Below are 14843 nucleotides of genomic sequence, written 5' to 3'. Positions count from 1 at the left end.
ACAAATTCTGTTGATGTTTTCTCTTAAATCACAGTCTGTTTCTTGATTTAGCATGCAACATACTCACCACGCCTTGGAGTCTCCAAATTCCAACACGTTCCTGTGAACCCACTTCCCAATCCCACAAAGACTTTGCCCTTTGCCGCAAAGTCACATTTCCTTGCAATGCATTCGCGATGCAGCTTTACGTGAGGAAGCTATTTTAGTTTCATGATGTGCAGTGAAATTGGATCTCATACAAGTGAAGCCCTTTAGAGGTTGGCCGAGGTCATTTGCAATTTCCTTGTCAAGTACACAACCTAATGTAGGGTCACTTACCTGCAGGAAGCATGATGAACTGCTGGTTAGCAATGCATCACAACTCTGAGGGTAAGGGTTTGAATCTCAGCTCTGTGTGTTCTGTGTTACATCATCACAATGGAAGCATAGAGCTTTAAGGAACATGTAAAATAATTTTAATATGGTTCAGTATTGTTTCACAGTGATATAGAACGGCACAAGTAATTCCCCATGTAATATTTTGGCAAATTACGTATACAAACCAGGAAAACTCATGTATAAGAGAATCTTTGTATCAGACCAGTAGTTGGTCTTAAACATAGAAAATTCTGATTTGTCAGTGTATTATTCTTTAGAGGTGCACAACAAAGAAAAAAAGTAAGTATTAGCATCCAAAGTACAAATACAGTAAGTGTAAAACCACCATCTGTATCGTTGCTTTGTGGAAGATAAAACATTGACAAAATACAACTGACCTTGACAGGCAAACAGAGACCAATAGGCTTGCATACTTAAACCAAAATTACAAGACTAACAACAAATTTGAACTTGACATGCTGAGTGATCAATGTGGGAGTGCAAATCGTGTAGTTGCTAAAGAGATAATTAAAAAAAAATTGGAAACTAAGTTCCGAAATTTACGCATTTTGACGTGATATTGCACACGGAATGTGTGCTGCATGAGATGTTGCCAACTTAATTACGCCTTGGCTACCATTGACAAATATAGACGTCAAATCTGTTTGAATAAGACGGTTGGCATGTCAAATCAATGCCATTAACCGAGATAGGCGTCCAACCCATTTGAATTCTGCGGGGCTGGCAGGCAGTCCAATATTGATAGGAGTAGACATCTATTGCTGTCAATGGCAACCAATGACTGAATAAAGCAATTTAGGACGAACGTATTAATGCACAGAGAATTTAGACAAAGAGAAAACATGCAAACAGGCACATATGGCGAATAAAAAAGTTACAATGACATTAAGAAAAAAAAATAGCCGCCAGTGTGCCGTTGCTGAGCAGTTTTCTAACATTTGCAGCCATGCACGTGTAACTATGTCATCAGTAAGTGTGTACCCTGATGAACTATATTTGAATATTTGCCCTTCGTTACCCTGACGGTATTAAAATAAAAAACTAAATAGCAGCCAAGAAAGGACATGTAGAAAAATTGCGGACAAATCCTATCAGACTTGGCATGGCAAATGTGCACTTCTTCAAGGCAAACATCAGTAAGCTGTGTGCTTTCATTTTGTTCCGGATTGTGGGGAAGCCACGCCTTCAAGTCAGTCACCAAAAGTGCCGACGTACTATTATTGTGAGTTATTATTGATAAAATATTTGAACACCTGTGTGCCATACACACAGAGCTTAAAAATGTATAGTGAAATGTTGGGAGTGCAAATAAATGATAGCAGTTCCGTGCACACATGATCAGTTAACACAAAGCATGCAATTAAATCTACACTTGGCAGTTATTTTTCACCGTCACCTCGTCTTGTCATCACAAGGGCACCAACACCTTTCAGCCGTGTTAAGTAAGCTATGGGTGCAGCGCTCCAACATCACTGCATGATCCAGTTAGTGATCAGTTGGTGACTCCTGAGGGCAACCTAGTCATGTCATATTTTACTGGCCCCAGCAGACCTTTCTGGGGTGAGTTTAGGAACTCCTTCAGCTTCCTATTGGCTGTCCGTACCAGTGACAGAGTTGAGCTTTTCCAAGCCTCTTCCTCTATGTCTAATTTGTGAGCAATCCCCATCCACACTAGGCTCTTCTGAAATACAGATAGACCTCGCAATGAATAAAAACACAGTATCGGTTACAGTATCAGTTCACCAACACTTCAAAATACAATAGATCCTCACTTCATTGAGGTTATATTTTACTGGAAACAACAATTTGAGGTTGTGCTACATAAGACAGCAAAAAAGCTTGTGCCTTTGCACATACACTTTTTTTGTTTGCGGCAAAGTTTGTCACGTGCAGTTTGAAATTGATTCATGCCCTATTTACAGTTTTTTTTTTTTTTTTTTTGGTAGGGGTTTAATGACCCCTGATCTTACAACAGGCTCATCGCATAGAGTTGAGGTTTCCTGTACATATAACATTTCACTGTACCTGGAAGTTCTTCTGATGCCTCGTCAGCAAACTCAGTGTAATTTGTGTCCTCACATTCTGAGAAGAGCTGTGAGAATAGAAACACGAGACGCACATGTCAAGCGGGACCCACATTCCACCCTTCAAATACTTGCTTAGGAAACCAAAAGATACAAGCTTGCAAAGCAACTGTGACTATTTTCTGATTTGATTTGACTTTCCACTAACCACATCTTTATAAAATAAAAATTAAAAAAATAATTAACAAATTTTCAAATAATCCACATACCTTTTCTCTTGGACCATAGTTCTCGGCATATGACACCATTCCGTACAGACACAGGAATGTAGTGAAGGCCTTGAAAGGTCGAACACAAGAACAGGTTTGAGTAAAAGTATAAAGCTGGTGAAATTTACTATTGACACAAAACAAAAACAAAACAATCCTATCTTAGAATACCGAAAAAGACTACCTACCAGACACAGAAGCCAGAGGATCACATAGAGAACCTGTGTTTTGGAAAACAAGTCTTGTCCAAATTTGATACATGCGAGCGCCTCCAGAAATGCTATCGCCCTGGGCAAGGTGAGAGAACCAACCAAGTCAAGCTTTCAAACACCTGCAGTTGTCTTAAAATATACAAAAACAATCTTCTGTATGGACCAAAATAATACTTGTCAAATTTCAGTGGTAGTCATATGGGTAAACAAGCTTGGCTCTATGTTTTCACATTTTGCAGTATCAATTCATCATGGTAGTTATTGCCATATTATTGGCTAAAATAAGCCTGTGGCAGGGCTCCACGACACTTAACACTTGTTCAAAAGAATGAAAGAACCTTTGTGGCACAGTGCTTACTTACCCAAACACCCAACACTGGGTCCCAACTCTTTTGCACTGGGTATCTGTGAGGTAGGCATAATACTGCCTGCAGAAAAAAAAAAGAAAGCAAACAGGCCAGTGAGGAGTATGAAGAAGTGAATATATTATAATCATACATATGCGAATTTTCTAATGTAGACAGAAAGCATCTCACCTGACTGTTGGTGCTGTGATGATACCGACAAACAGGATCCGACACCAGCTGAGGGCGTGACTGGCCGGAAAGACAAATATGTGCTTGAGGAAGAATGTGTTTAACTCTGTCAGCTGGAAAGATTCAGAAAAAATAATTGTTAAAACAATAAACACCATAACAGGTCAAACTTTCAATACTGCGTCATTGTTAGTATTGGTGATCCGTGAGAAGTGAGAAATTATACAATTTCTTTGTAAATCAATATATTGGTACATAAAGTATAATGTATTCAACATATTGGTACCACTTGGCGCCACCAAGAAGAATGTTGGTGCAAATACACTGAACAAAAATAACTCCCATTTTTGCTGAGATGAACTTAACCATCTAAAACTTAGAATTGCATATAATAACAATTTCTCTCCAATTATGCTCCGAAGTGTCTAAATGTGTAATATTGAGCAGATCTTTTGGATCTAATATATCATATCTGCAATTTGAGTTATCATGTATTCATTCATCTATACTTTACCAATCTTTACTTCAGACACTTTGACAAATATGTGTTATTGTGACAATTGAATTGATAATAAGGATAAAAACAGAGCAGGGTCTTGCATTGTGTGAGTTCCTCTCATTCCCACAACACATAATGAGAGTGGAGGCCTGCCGCAGTGCTATTCTCTCATTTGGCCTGGAGCCTGTGAGTGAACCAGCTCAACTGTACCCATGCTGAGTCTGATGCAATTGATTGCTCCCTGCTTTATCCATTCTTCAAGTTTGGTAATTACTGTGCGGAGGAGGCTAAAGACAGAAGAGATGCTGCTCACCCATGTGCATGAAAATACTGTTTCAACATGCAGAATGACAGGGGAAAACCCCAGTGTTGCCATGGCGCACAAATGCTAGTGACAACGCAGCCTGTGTGTGATTAAATGCAATGGCACTTACTCAAAATCGAACCCTTCTTTAATTAATTGTACCCATGTAATCCGGGCTGGTTTTGTGTCTTTGTGGGATTAGCTGTTAATGCGCAGACAGCAGGACATCCGAGCATTAAATGGATCATTGCGAGACGAGTTAAAGATTTCAATGCAATTAGATTACCCCCGGATTTAGAGAGATGGACCCCCAGGACGATCCCCGACTATCTGTCGCTGACCCACCTGCCAGATGATCATGAAGAGATAGACGCCCATCACTCTCTGCAGGGAGGATTTAGGATCTAGCCAGCGCACATAGGTCCAACTTGCTGGTGTGAACTGTAAAACTGCTCGTTTGATCTTCCCTGTGGTGGTGTGAATGTCTCTGTGATAGGTACAAAGGGAGGGGGTCAAGATCAGGTGTAGTGTAGTGTTGGGTAATATACACACAGAAGTCTCTAAACTGCCAAGCTGTTTTGGACAATTGTTGCCATTCCTCTTAAGTATTCAAAACCAGTTTTTCATAGTAATGCGTGTCAACTTCCCACTTTACAGTATAGTAACGTGGAATGACATTGTCTTAGGCAGGGTTAAGCAAAGTGTCTGTAATCATACTGGCCCCCAGGTGGCCAATGAACAAACGGCAAGAGGAGCAGCACAATGTCCATTGAACTGAAGGCAGTAGGGGCAAAAAAGTCTATTTGTTTACATTCTAATCGAGTATTAGTATTGTATGTTTCTATAGAAAATACCATGGTTATTGTTACTTTATTTAAAAATACAAAAACATGGTTTTGGTAAAGGATTGATTTGAACCAATTATTATCATTTTTATTACCTTGATAGATGTCCAATCCATATTTACTAGGAGCGTACGATCTCTGGCAGACCTCTAGTGAAAATGGACTGGTGGTCTATTACCATCAAGGTGTATTTTTACAAACTAAATTGTAGTCAAGTTGCCACTCAAGTAGAAGTAATTTTTCTACCATACAGGTTTCTATGATGTGTGAGGAAATTGGAATACCCAGCGATGACGCATGCATGTACTACTGGGAGAACATATACCTAAACTCCACAAAGTAAAGAAACCATCTCGGATCTAGAAGGTGTACTGTGAACTCCAGTTTAGAACACATGTTATGACAAAGAATACTACAATGTGTAAAACAACATTATTCTGTTCATTGCTGGGACCTACTTGATACTAGCCCAGTGGTACGTCCTCATCTCCAGAAAGCGGCACACCGTCATACCCATCCAGATCCCCCCGCCATTACACAAGAGAATGTCCAGAATTACCTGGTCCCACCAGCACTCAGCAAAGTTGGGGAGGAGATGCATGAAGAAGAGCTACGGGAACCACACGTAAAATTGAATGACAATCATGGGAAGATGCCACTACACAGTACCTCTGTAAGCTCCCATGTAATACTGATGGTCCAACAAAGGCTGTAACTTCGAATAAGGAGGGCCTTCATGCCCCAACCCCAGAAATGGCTGAATGCAAAGATGTCAAAATGGCTGAGAATTCTCTCCCAGGTGATGACATGGCAGTTGACTGCATACTCCTAAGAGGGGAGCAGTACACACATAGGGTAGAAATGATTAAATCATTGTAGTAAAAAATGTGTACACCGGTACTGTCAAAAATGATCTTGATTTAAAAAAAAAAGAATTCCTCTGTAGGAATGAGAAGATTAAATAGTTTCTTTGAAGTTCACATTTTTGTCATCCAAAAAGTAGGTATTAATTTGAGGGGGAAAAAAACACTCATCTGTTGAAAGCTATTTGACAAGCATCTCTATTGCTTACTATATATCCAGCCACCATCATCATTTTGAAGTTTTTTCACATGACCCTACACCACTTACCATTATGTCAGCCTCTCGTTTTGCATAGCGCAGGTTGGGATCCAGCCAGTACATTAACTGTTTAACCTGTCGCCAGTTCAGGAAGATGATGAATACCAGGAAGAGGAAGTACAGCACACTCAAACCTGGGAACAGAATTGTCATAAATAAAGAGGTCTGCACTACAGTATGTTTCCAATAACCTTTGTTGTCATTCATTCATATTACTCACCAAATACTATTCTCCATATTGCTGGATGAGGTCTGGTGAAAGGACCTAGAGAGATTGAATGATATAAAATGTGTTAAAAGAGGTAAAAAAATTCAACAAAAAGCAATTAAGTTTATAATTATTGTTGCATAAATGAAATATTTACACATTACATCACAAGACTCACCATTTGGAAAGGCCAAAACACTAATAACAAGGAAGAAGGAGATCACCAGAATTAAACCCACCCAAAGGTTACCGTCAGGATTTCCATCATCTCTGGAAAAAAAAAGAAAACCTTTTAACTTAGTTACAAAAAAATAAAAAAAACATTTCTGATGAATGAACCACCAAGTGTGCAATATTTTATTTGTAATTGTTAGAACTGTATGTTTGTTAAGTGTATTTATGATTTTTTTGCATGACTGCCTGTAATGTCAATAAGTGCTACCGTCCTGTATTTACTAGCATCATGGTGTCTGTTGCCAAAATTCTTCGGCCTATCAAGTCGTCACTCAAGTAGTTGTTGTTGTTCTTGTTCTTTTTCCTTTCACTTTTGCACTAACCTTGAAGTAATACTCATTTATTCCTCAGAAAACATTTTCATTTTCATGTACCATTATTAATAGTAGACTTCTATTTTCCTGTAGGTCAAGAGTTAGCCAGTAGAGGGCACTTGTCACAGCCTTCAATTTGTAATGTACTGCAGCACACCTGTAAAGTCTCATAAACCATCTTTTAACTCCTTTTAGTATACTAATTTAACTAATCATGTCATTCATTCTGTTGCATGAAAATCGCGATTAAAGAGCCTACATTACGTGTCTGCCTAACTTGGTGCCTACAGGCAACAATAAGTATGCAACTGATAAATGCAATTAAACAAAGACAAAAAAGTTCTAGCATTAAGGACCAAAGCGTAAAATTCCCTAGAATATATTATTCCAAATAGAACCGTTTTTAAGATCTTCCCCCGGGCGTTCTATATAAATTAACAAACAACTGCCTTTCCGCATTGAAGCGGGGGAACCCTGTTTTGGACATCCCATCTTTTCAATACTACACTTAACTGATCCATGATGTACAAAGCAACATCGTGTATGATCAAACTCGATTAATATCATGTATTTAGTGGAGTTTGTGTACTAATAGATCACAGGCAGCTGGCATCCCACTCACATCACCAAAGATAAGAGCATCACAGCCCCTGTTAGCCACCTGCTAGCTACCCAAGCTAGCATGTTCAGCCGTCTTACCTCGCGAAGGCAAAGTACATCAAACAGAGTACCGTGCCCGTCAACAGCGTGATGGTGTGGGGCCGATAGAAGAACTCTATGGTTATGTCCTCGACTTGCTGCTCGTTTATCATTCGGAAATGCATTCTATAGTTCACGTCATCCTTGCTGAGTGTGAGGGAGTCTCGGCTGTACACCGACTCCATAGCAGCTAACCGACCGCCCTCACTCAAACGTAACCAAGGGCGATGAGGTAGCCACACGAACGCAAACGTAACGGCCAGAAAATAGGCACATTTCTGGTGTAAAAAGGCAGCGTGAGGCGTGACGTCTTGGAAATGAAACGCTCTGGAAATAATGGCAACAGAGAGGTGGAAGGGGTTTTGATTGGTGGAAACTCAAACGGGTGTGTCATCGCGGAAGAGTTCTCCATCACGTGCTTGAATCATTGTTTTTCACTTGACCTCTGATAAAAAAACACAAACACGAGTTAATATTCCGAATTTATTGGATTACATAAAACTTGAGTAAAAGTACGATGAAGAGAGGCAAAAGAATAATAAAATAAAATAAATAAATCACGGAAAACAACAACACAGGTTTCGTGGTGTTTGTTGCCCTCTGCTGGTCATTTATTTTTTCGCAGGAAACATTTATGCACTAATAAGAATTAGAATCAGAAATTCCAGTTTTGGATATGTTCCTGGTGGCAGAGTTCAAATCCAGGTCATGTCCACCTGTGTGGAGTTTTCATGTTCTCGCTGGGCCTGTGTGGTTTTCCTCTGGGTACTCTGGTTTCCTCCCACATTCCAAAAACATGCATGGTAGGCTGATTGGACATTCTAAATTGCTCCTAAAATTAGATGAGATTAGATATACAATTATAGGCCATAGAATGTTTTGGGTCATAGCATTTCTTAAAGAATATCAATAATTGCTGACTCTTCACTTTTCTCTCCCACATCCTCCCAAGCAGTAGTATGAGAAAAAAATCTGAATGCACACTAATAAGGCATTGTTTGGTCATTGTCTAGTGGTAGCCATGCTAAACTTTGGCAAGTCACATTTCAACATAAGTAACGAAATCAAAGCACTTCATGAAATTATAATTGAGATTCAATGTCCACGACACAGATTTATTTGAAGGAGAATTTGGAATAAGAGGAATTTAAGTCATATTTAGTGATATGGGAAATGAATGAATGTTTGAATGAATAATTAGTCTGAGTTTAAACACTGTGAAATGCAATGGAGTTTTGTTTTCAAACCAAGTATTTTCATATACAAGTGATCAGTGTGAAGATATAAACATTTTCAAGAAATTATGAAACTATAACAAAATAAGATGATGGTGTGGTTGCTATGATACATTAACACGTGCTTTTATTTAAACGTAGATGACAATGATGTGCCTAAGGAAAAACAAATCTGACATTGGATGTCGTCTGTTCATTTTCTTCAGCCTGTTTAGTCCTCAAGTTTCAGCTGAATGAGAGGCTGCAGAGAAAAATGTGTTTCATTAATGATATTGTTTTGGAGTTTTCGAAGATTATAGAGGAGTCAACATACCAGAGTATTGAAATGTTGTCTGCACACAGCTTTATTCTGCCACACGATTAGAAATAAGGCTATCAAGCTTTCTGCTACAAAAAGGCACATAAGTGTCACTTGCATTCCTTTTTGCAACTGGAGGGAAAAAGAAGCAATGAATGTTCATTTTGAGTCTTGCTAAAGTGGAGGTTTCAAATACTGAATTCACCTTAGAGTTTTGTGATTGGTTGTGGCTGATTATGGTGAGACAAAGTCCCCAAATGGACCATAGAAAACTGCTCATGTTCAGACATAATGATACTTTGGTCTGAAAAAATAATTGTAACACAATCACTTGAGCTATCTAAAGCAGGGTTTGTTTTAATGTGCATTTTATTAATATATATATATATATAGTCTGTATTGGTTGATAAATTGTAAATAATTCTATAAAATACCCTATCAAATGCCTTTATAAATAACAAATAAATTATTGTATGTGTGTGAATGTATACATTTAAATGTTATAATTAAAGTAAACAACACAATACAGCAACTCCCTTGCGTCTATGTTACAACAGAAATTATGTTACAAAAGTGAGTATTTCAAATAAAACCTCAGAACTTTACAACAATTGAATATGTTGCATAGTGACAGTCATCAGTTTCCTATTTTTTTAATGAAAGTGTGGTGTTTATACTGTGAACAACAAATGTAATGTAAAATTATATATACATATAAAATACAGATGTAAAAAAATGTCAACGTAGACTTACCACACGAATGTTGCGAATATGTCCTGCTGCATAGGTCAGTATTCCGCTGAGCAAAAACTAACATAGATTAAAAAAAATACATAAATAACACAAGAGACCATAAATGAGCACACATCATTTGGTGTGATAAGGGAATGAGTCTGAAATGCTATTTACCAAAATGTTGGGTAAGATGATGATCAAGTTATACAGCTGATAGATGTTGGGCGTATAGAATCTGATGAGAATGACAATCAGCACTCCAACAAGGCATTGTGTTGCCTATAAATTTCAAAGAATGAATAGATTTCAACCAACAATCACTTACGACAAAGAAATACAGCAACTCAATGTGAAGTCTATTTACTTGGGCCATATTTCATTCAATTTTAAAAGGTAAAATGTATATAACTGGGATAATAACAACATCCTACTCTTGACAATTTGGACACCACTACCTTAAAATGAGCTCTTAAAGTTGTAAATATACAAATATTTTTTTAAATAATGAGAGCAATTATCACTACTCTTTACACATGTGTACTTACCCCGAGAGGTTTTGGGTGACCATTGTAAGCAAAAACCTTGAATGAATCTCTGAATTTACAATGAAACTCTTTTGGAAACACAGGCCCGAGTCCTTCACTGTCCTTCCCAATAGAAATATTGATGACCATGGATTCATCACAAACAAATGTCTTCTTCATCGTCCTTCTGGAACATCAAAGATCAAGTTAAAACCGATCCATACATAAGCACCATTCTGTACTTCCTTCACCTGATGTGCATTCAATGAGTTCAGTAAATTCTGTTTCTGGTACACCACAACACAACAAATAAAGATTTCAAAAGACAAATCAAAGTTTTTTTATTCAAAACTCACCTGTTTTGAAGCAATGTTTATCAGTACATACCTTAAAATGCAACCGGGGTGATCTTACAAGTGTTGGCTGAGTGAGGAAGTGGCAAGTGTTTCTTTGTTACGTCGCCTTGACAAAAAATTTACTTACTAAGAAAACCACTTGTTAGAGGGACGAACACATTCTGAAACGGTGAGAAATAACATTTGAGACAATTATTTTTTCAACATTAAGTGTTTGAAGCTTTTGAATCATATTGTTGCAACATCCTTCTTTTCACAAATTTAAGTTAAAACTTGATGTTCTGATTATGTGTTAAAATGTAATATCTAATCAAATATATAATGTCAAAAATGTCAATGTCTGCTCAATATAGATAATTGACTAAGACAGACAGTTATTCAATCTCAACGGAAAAAAATAAACATGGAAAGTGACTAAAAAATAAATATCACAAGGGTACCCATCGTTTTTATTTAAATGACATGTACTGTATTTACCATGTAACTATTTAGAAAATAGCTATGCTGGCGCATATAATTTGTATTTTTAATTAACAGTTGAGTGACGAATGGCTTGCTCACATTTGAGAATGGTCATCCAAGACGAGAAAAAACCATGCGATGACCACGAATGTCCTCAGGTGGTAGAATACCGTGTCACGAGAGTGCTGGGGGATGACAGCCAAAGTGTGCGAGACCGCAGTCTAATTGCTCTTTTGGGGGTAAGCCTACCAGCATCTATTATTTTAAGAAAAATCTATTGTCCTTGATGCGTTTGTATGATTGAAACTTACTTCTAATTTTAAAATACTTACCATTCAATGTAATATTTTCTTCATAGGGTATATGTTGTCTTTGTTTTGTGTTATTAATATATATATATATATATATATATATATATATATATATATATATATATATATATATATATATATATATATATATATATATATATATATATATATATATATATATATATATATATATATATATATATATATATATATATATATATATATATATATATATATATATATATATATATATATATATATATATATATATATATATATATATATATATATATATATATATATATATATATATATATATATATATATATATATATATATATTTTTTTTTTTTTAATTTAAAAGCCCTCCAGTAATGGCAAAGTTTGAATTTCCGTTGTTAGGGTGCAAATATGATGGAGAACAATTAAAGGAATTCAAATTAAGATATTCAAAAATTGTCATTCCATCTTAGGAGGGATTTCAGAAAACCTCAGATATAAATCTCATAGGTCATGAAATGTTCACAATTAAATTAGGAAAAATATTTGAACGTGTAAATAAATTAAAGTACTTCAATTTTTTATCACCCTGTAATTAAAACTATTGTATTAATACAAAGACAGACAGACAGAAAAGTTTGGTTTGTGGGGTTTCGCTCATAGACGTCCAGCCTGTTTCAGGAAATGCTCATATGTTCTTGTGGTCTTCCTTTTAAATGGCTGGTAAATCTAGTTTTGCAATGAACCCACATGACCCACTTGAAACAAAAGAGTGCATTGAATTAAAAAAAAAATCATAATGGTATTATTTTTTTTAGCCTGAAGTTTTGCATTTATTAAAATAATTTGGACATACATATGTATATTTATATATCATATATCTCTCATTGCAGTGTCTCCAGGTTTTTAGTGGACTACTCAGTGTTGGAATCGGCTTCATGTTGGCCATAAGCCTGGAGATGAAACATTCTCTAGTTCTGCTGTTCAGGGTTTCACATTTCACTGGGATGCTTGTAAGACTTCTATTTTTAAATATTTATAATCATATTTCCCTCATTATAATCTGAAATCACACTGCCTTTCAGTTCATAGTAGCAGGAGTGGTGTCTTTCGTGCAATTGAGATTTTCGAGATTGCTTCCTGTAAGTGAGCTTCATAACTTTGCATGCTAATATATTTCCTATCATTTCACTTATATGATGCCCATATTTTTTTTTGCAGGTCTTAATTGGTATCAACCGAGGCTGTATTGTTATTGGATTAGTTGCTGTTTTGCTGACAGTTATAGACTTCGCGTATGGGTGTTGTGAAGATGAAGAAAATTTAAAGGTGAGCTGATACTGAAATGAAATAAATGTTTGGTGTGCTTTGACATCTTCCCTTCTCAAAATGTCTTTGTAGATTGAAGCGCTGGAGCTTAGCATGTTGGGACTTCAGCTTATTCTTACTGTGACTCTCACTGTAATTCTCTGCCTGGAGAAAAGAAAAAGTATTTTGTTGAATGATTAAACCTTTATAGAATCAAATAAATGAATTCTGAGGAGTATTCGGGGAAAAAAATGTGATAAATGTGTTCTCTTAAAGGAAAAAGCGCCCCCGACCTCGAACCAACTCACCCTATGTTGTGGTTATCATGTTCACTATGAAAGGACTAAATAACAAATGAAACAAAATCTTATCACAAACCATTTTAATCATCTGTACAAGTTTCACAAGGCTGGATGGCAAATAAAAATAATAACAAGGCAAGTCTTATTGCATTGATCTGCCCGCTATTTGTAAATTACACAATAATAATAACAACAACTCTACAATATAAACAGATTCATACCTGTTAAAGGAAATGTTACAAACCACAAGTACCGCCATGGCAATGTATAATGTTATGAGAATTTCCATTGAATTTCAACAAAATCTTGTTTTTGTTCGATTTCTGCTCTGTGGTGGAACTTCACAACTGAAAAGAAAAAAAGAAGACAAAAAAGTAAATATATGCATCTAAAAATTGTAAAAAATATATATTTTTTTAAATTAAAAGACAACAAATTACCAAGCAGCAGACTCTTTTTATGGGTGCCCAAATCTTACTAAATCCACATTATTTACATACCAGTGAACAGCTCCTAAAAGAAAAGACTACAATATAGCAATAAAAGTCTACACACCCCTGATCAGTGTATGATTTAGTGATGAAAATCTGGCATTGGTGTCGATGTTTTAAAATGCACTGTCTAATTAAATAGGACACCATTGATTGCATTCAAGAGCATGCATTTGTTTTCACATAGAATCCTTCCAAAATGGCAACATACAAAAGGCAAGCAACATACTCAATCAGTGCAAAGTTTTCAAACTCACACAAACATGCATCATTTTCAAACATATTGTATTAGTAACAAGGCCACGTATCGTTTTCACAGCCGCAATGGTGACGCCGAATACTTACTGAGCTAAGCTTAGTCACACCATTGTAGACAGGCCTACTGCTATATGACAAGTCTGCCTCTGGCAAAAACAAAACGGTAAAAAAGGGAGTTTGGAAAATGAAACTTCACCTACCGCTTGTCTTTAAGACCTCTTAATATTGTGATGTATCTTACATGCTTTGACTTGGATTTACTAAGACACTTATAAAGGCAAGAAGCCAATTAGACAACTTCATAAATATATGTTTAGAAAAATGATGCAGGACCAAACTCAAAAGTTATGTTGAAATGTTTTCGTCCTAATCTGAGCAAGATGGCGAAAGAGAAAAGAACAATTTAAAAGGTAATATGCAGCAACTCTTAAGTGCAAAGAGCACATATGAGGAGCACATCATCCTTTTTATCAATGCATCCACTTTTACAAATGGCTTAAAAAATCATTGGATTTTAAATTTAAAACAAAATTATTAGCTGCTTTTCATAAATTGTGTATGTGATAAAAGCTACTTATTTAATGTTGATTATTTCAATATTTACTCATTTACTCATGCTTTTATAAAAACTTTGAATAGAATCTCTAATGATTGAACACAGGAGGTTTTCTGCAAATATCTGATATTGATTAGTATTACTCTACCCATTATCATTAGTATCATTATGGGTGCACACACTTGCACTCTGTAAAAAATAAAAAATAAAAGGTTGGACATGTTTTTATTTGTCTAACTATTTGTTTAGTTCAATTTTCAATATTTCTAACTCATCATTCATTCAATCAGCTTCCACACCGCCTATCCTCACGAGGGTCGCTGGAACCTATTTTGGCTAGCTATGGGAGACTATCGCAAAAACA

The 14843-nt window shown here is 36.2% G+C and overlaps 4 protein-coding genes across 6 annotated transcripts in view; 1 reads left to right on the top strand and 3 right to left on the bottom strand.

Annotated features, from left to right (window-relative positions):
- Positions 1–432: 432 nt before the first annotated feature.
- On the bottom strand, positions 433–8001 carry ptdss1a (phosphatidylserine synthase 1a). Its single transcript, XM_077721394.1, has 13 exons — positions 7645–8001; positions 6576–6667; positions 6410–6454; positions 6199–6323; positions 5737–5895; positions 5526–5677; positions 4568–4709; positions 3420–3532; positions 3246–3311; positions 2860–2959; positions 2672–2740; positions 2404–2470; positions 433–2059 (listed from the first exon to the last, which is right to left on the bottom strand). Exons 1-13 carry the CDS (start codon positions 7827–7829, stop codon positions 1965–1967), a joined length of 1410 nt encoding a protein of 469 aa, XP_077577520.1. The 5' UTR covers positions 7830–8001; the 3' UTR covers positions 433–1964.
- A 497-nt stretch (positions 8002–8498) lies between these two features.
- LOC144199573 (uncharacterized) lies at positions 8499–11475 on the bottom strand. Of its 2 annotated transcripts, XM_077721312.1 has the most exons (8): positions 11354–11475; positions 10824–10953; positions 10458–10623; positions 10087–10191; positions 9931–9987; positions 9383–9481; positions 9193–9309; positions 8499–9120 (listed from the first exon to the last, which is right to left on the bottom strand). In XM_077721312.1, exons 3-8 carry the CDS (start codon positions 10614–10616, stop codon positions 9091–9093), a joined length of 567 nt encoding a protein of 188 aa, XP_077577438.1. In that variant the 5' UTR covers positions 10617–10623; positions 10824–10953; positions 11354–11475; the 3' UTR covers positions 8499–9090. The 2 variants fall into 2 exon arrangements, with proteins under 2 accessions (XP_077577438.1, XP_077577437.1); XM_077721311.1 differs by lacking the exons at positions 10824–10953; positions 11354–11475 and adding an exon at positions 10688–10751.
- On the top strand, positions 10874–13313 carry LOC144199575 (uncharacterized). The gene is made up of 6 exons (XM_077721313.1): positions 10874–10961; positions 11330–11493; positions 12458–12577; positions 12650–12706; positions 12786–12893; positions 12966–13313. Exons 2-6 carry the CDS (start codon positions 11341–11343, stop codon positions 13071–13073), a joined length of 546 nt encoding a protein of 181 aa, XP_077577439.1. The 5' UTR covers positions 10874–10961; positions 11330–11340; the 3' UTR covers positions 13074–13313.
- The window catches only part of plekhg4b (pleckstrin homology domain containing, family G (with RhoGef domain) member 4B), a 23464-nt gene continuing 21860 nt past the window's right edge, over positions 13240–14843 (bottom strand). The window contains exons 23-24 of one of the 2 annotated variants that reach the window (XM_077721309.1): positions 14011–14069; positions 13240–13521 (exon numbers count right to left, since the gene is read on the bottom strand). In XM_077721309.1, the coding sequence (XP_077577435.1) occupies positions 14025–14069 (45 nt within the window). In that variant the 3' untranslated portion in view covers positions 13240–13521; positions 14011–14024. The remainder of the gene's footprint in view (positions 13522–14010; positions 14070–14843) is intronic. The other variant, XM_077721310.1, reaches the window with a different exon arrangement.

The sequence above is a fragment of the Stigmatopora nigra genome, chromosome 7 (assembly GCF_051989575.1).
Source record: "Stigmatopora nigra isolate UIUO_SnigA chromosome 7, RoL_Snig_1.1, whole genome shotgun sequence".
Lineage (NCBI taxonomy): Eukaryota > Metazoa > Chordata > Actinopteri > Syngnathiformes > Syngnathidae > Stigmatopora > Stigmatopora nigra.
This window is presented reverse-complemented; position numbering and strand designations above follow the sequence as displayed.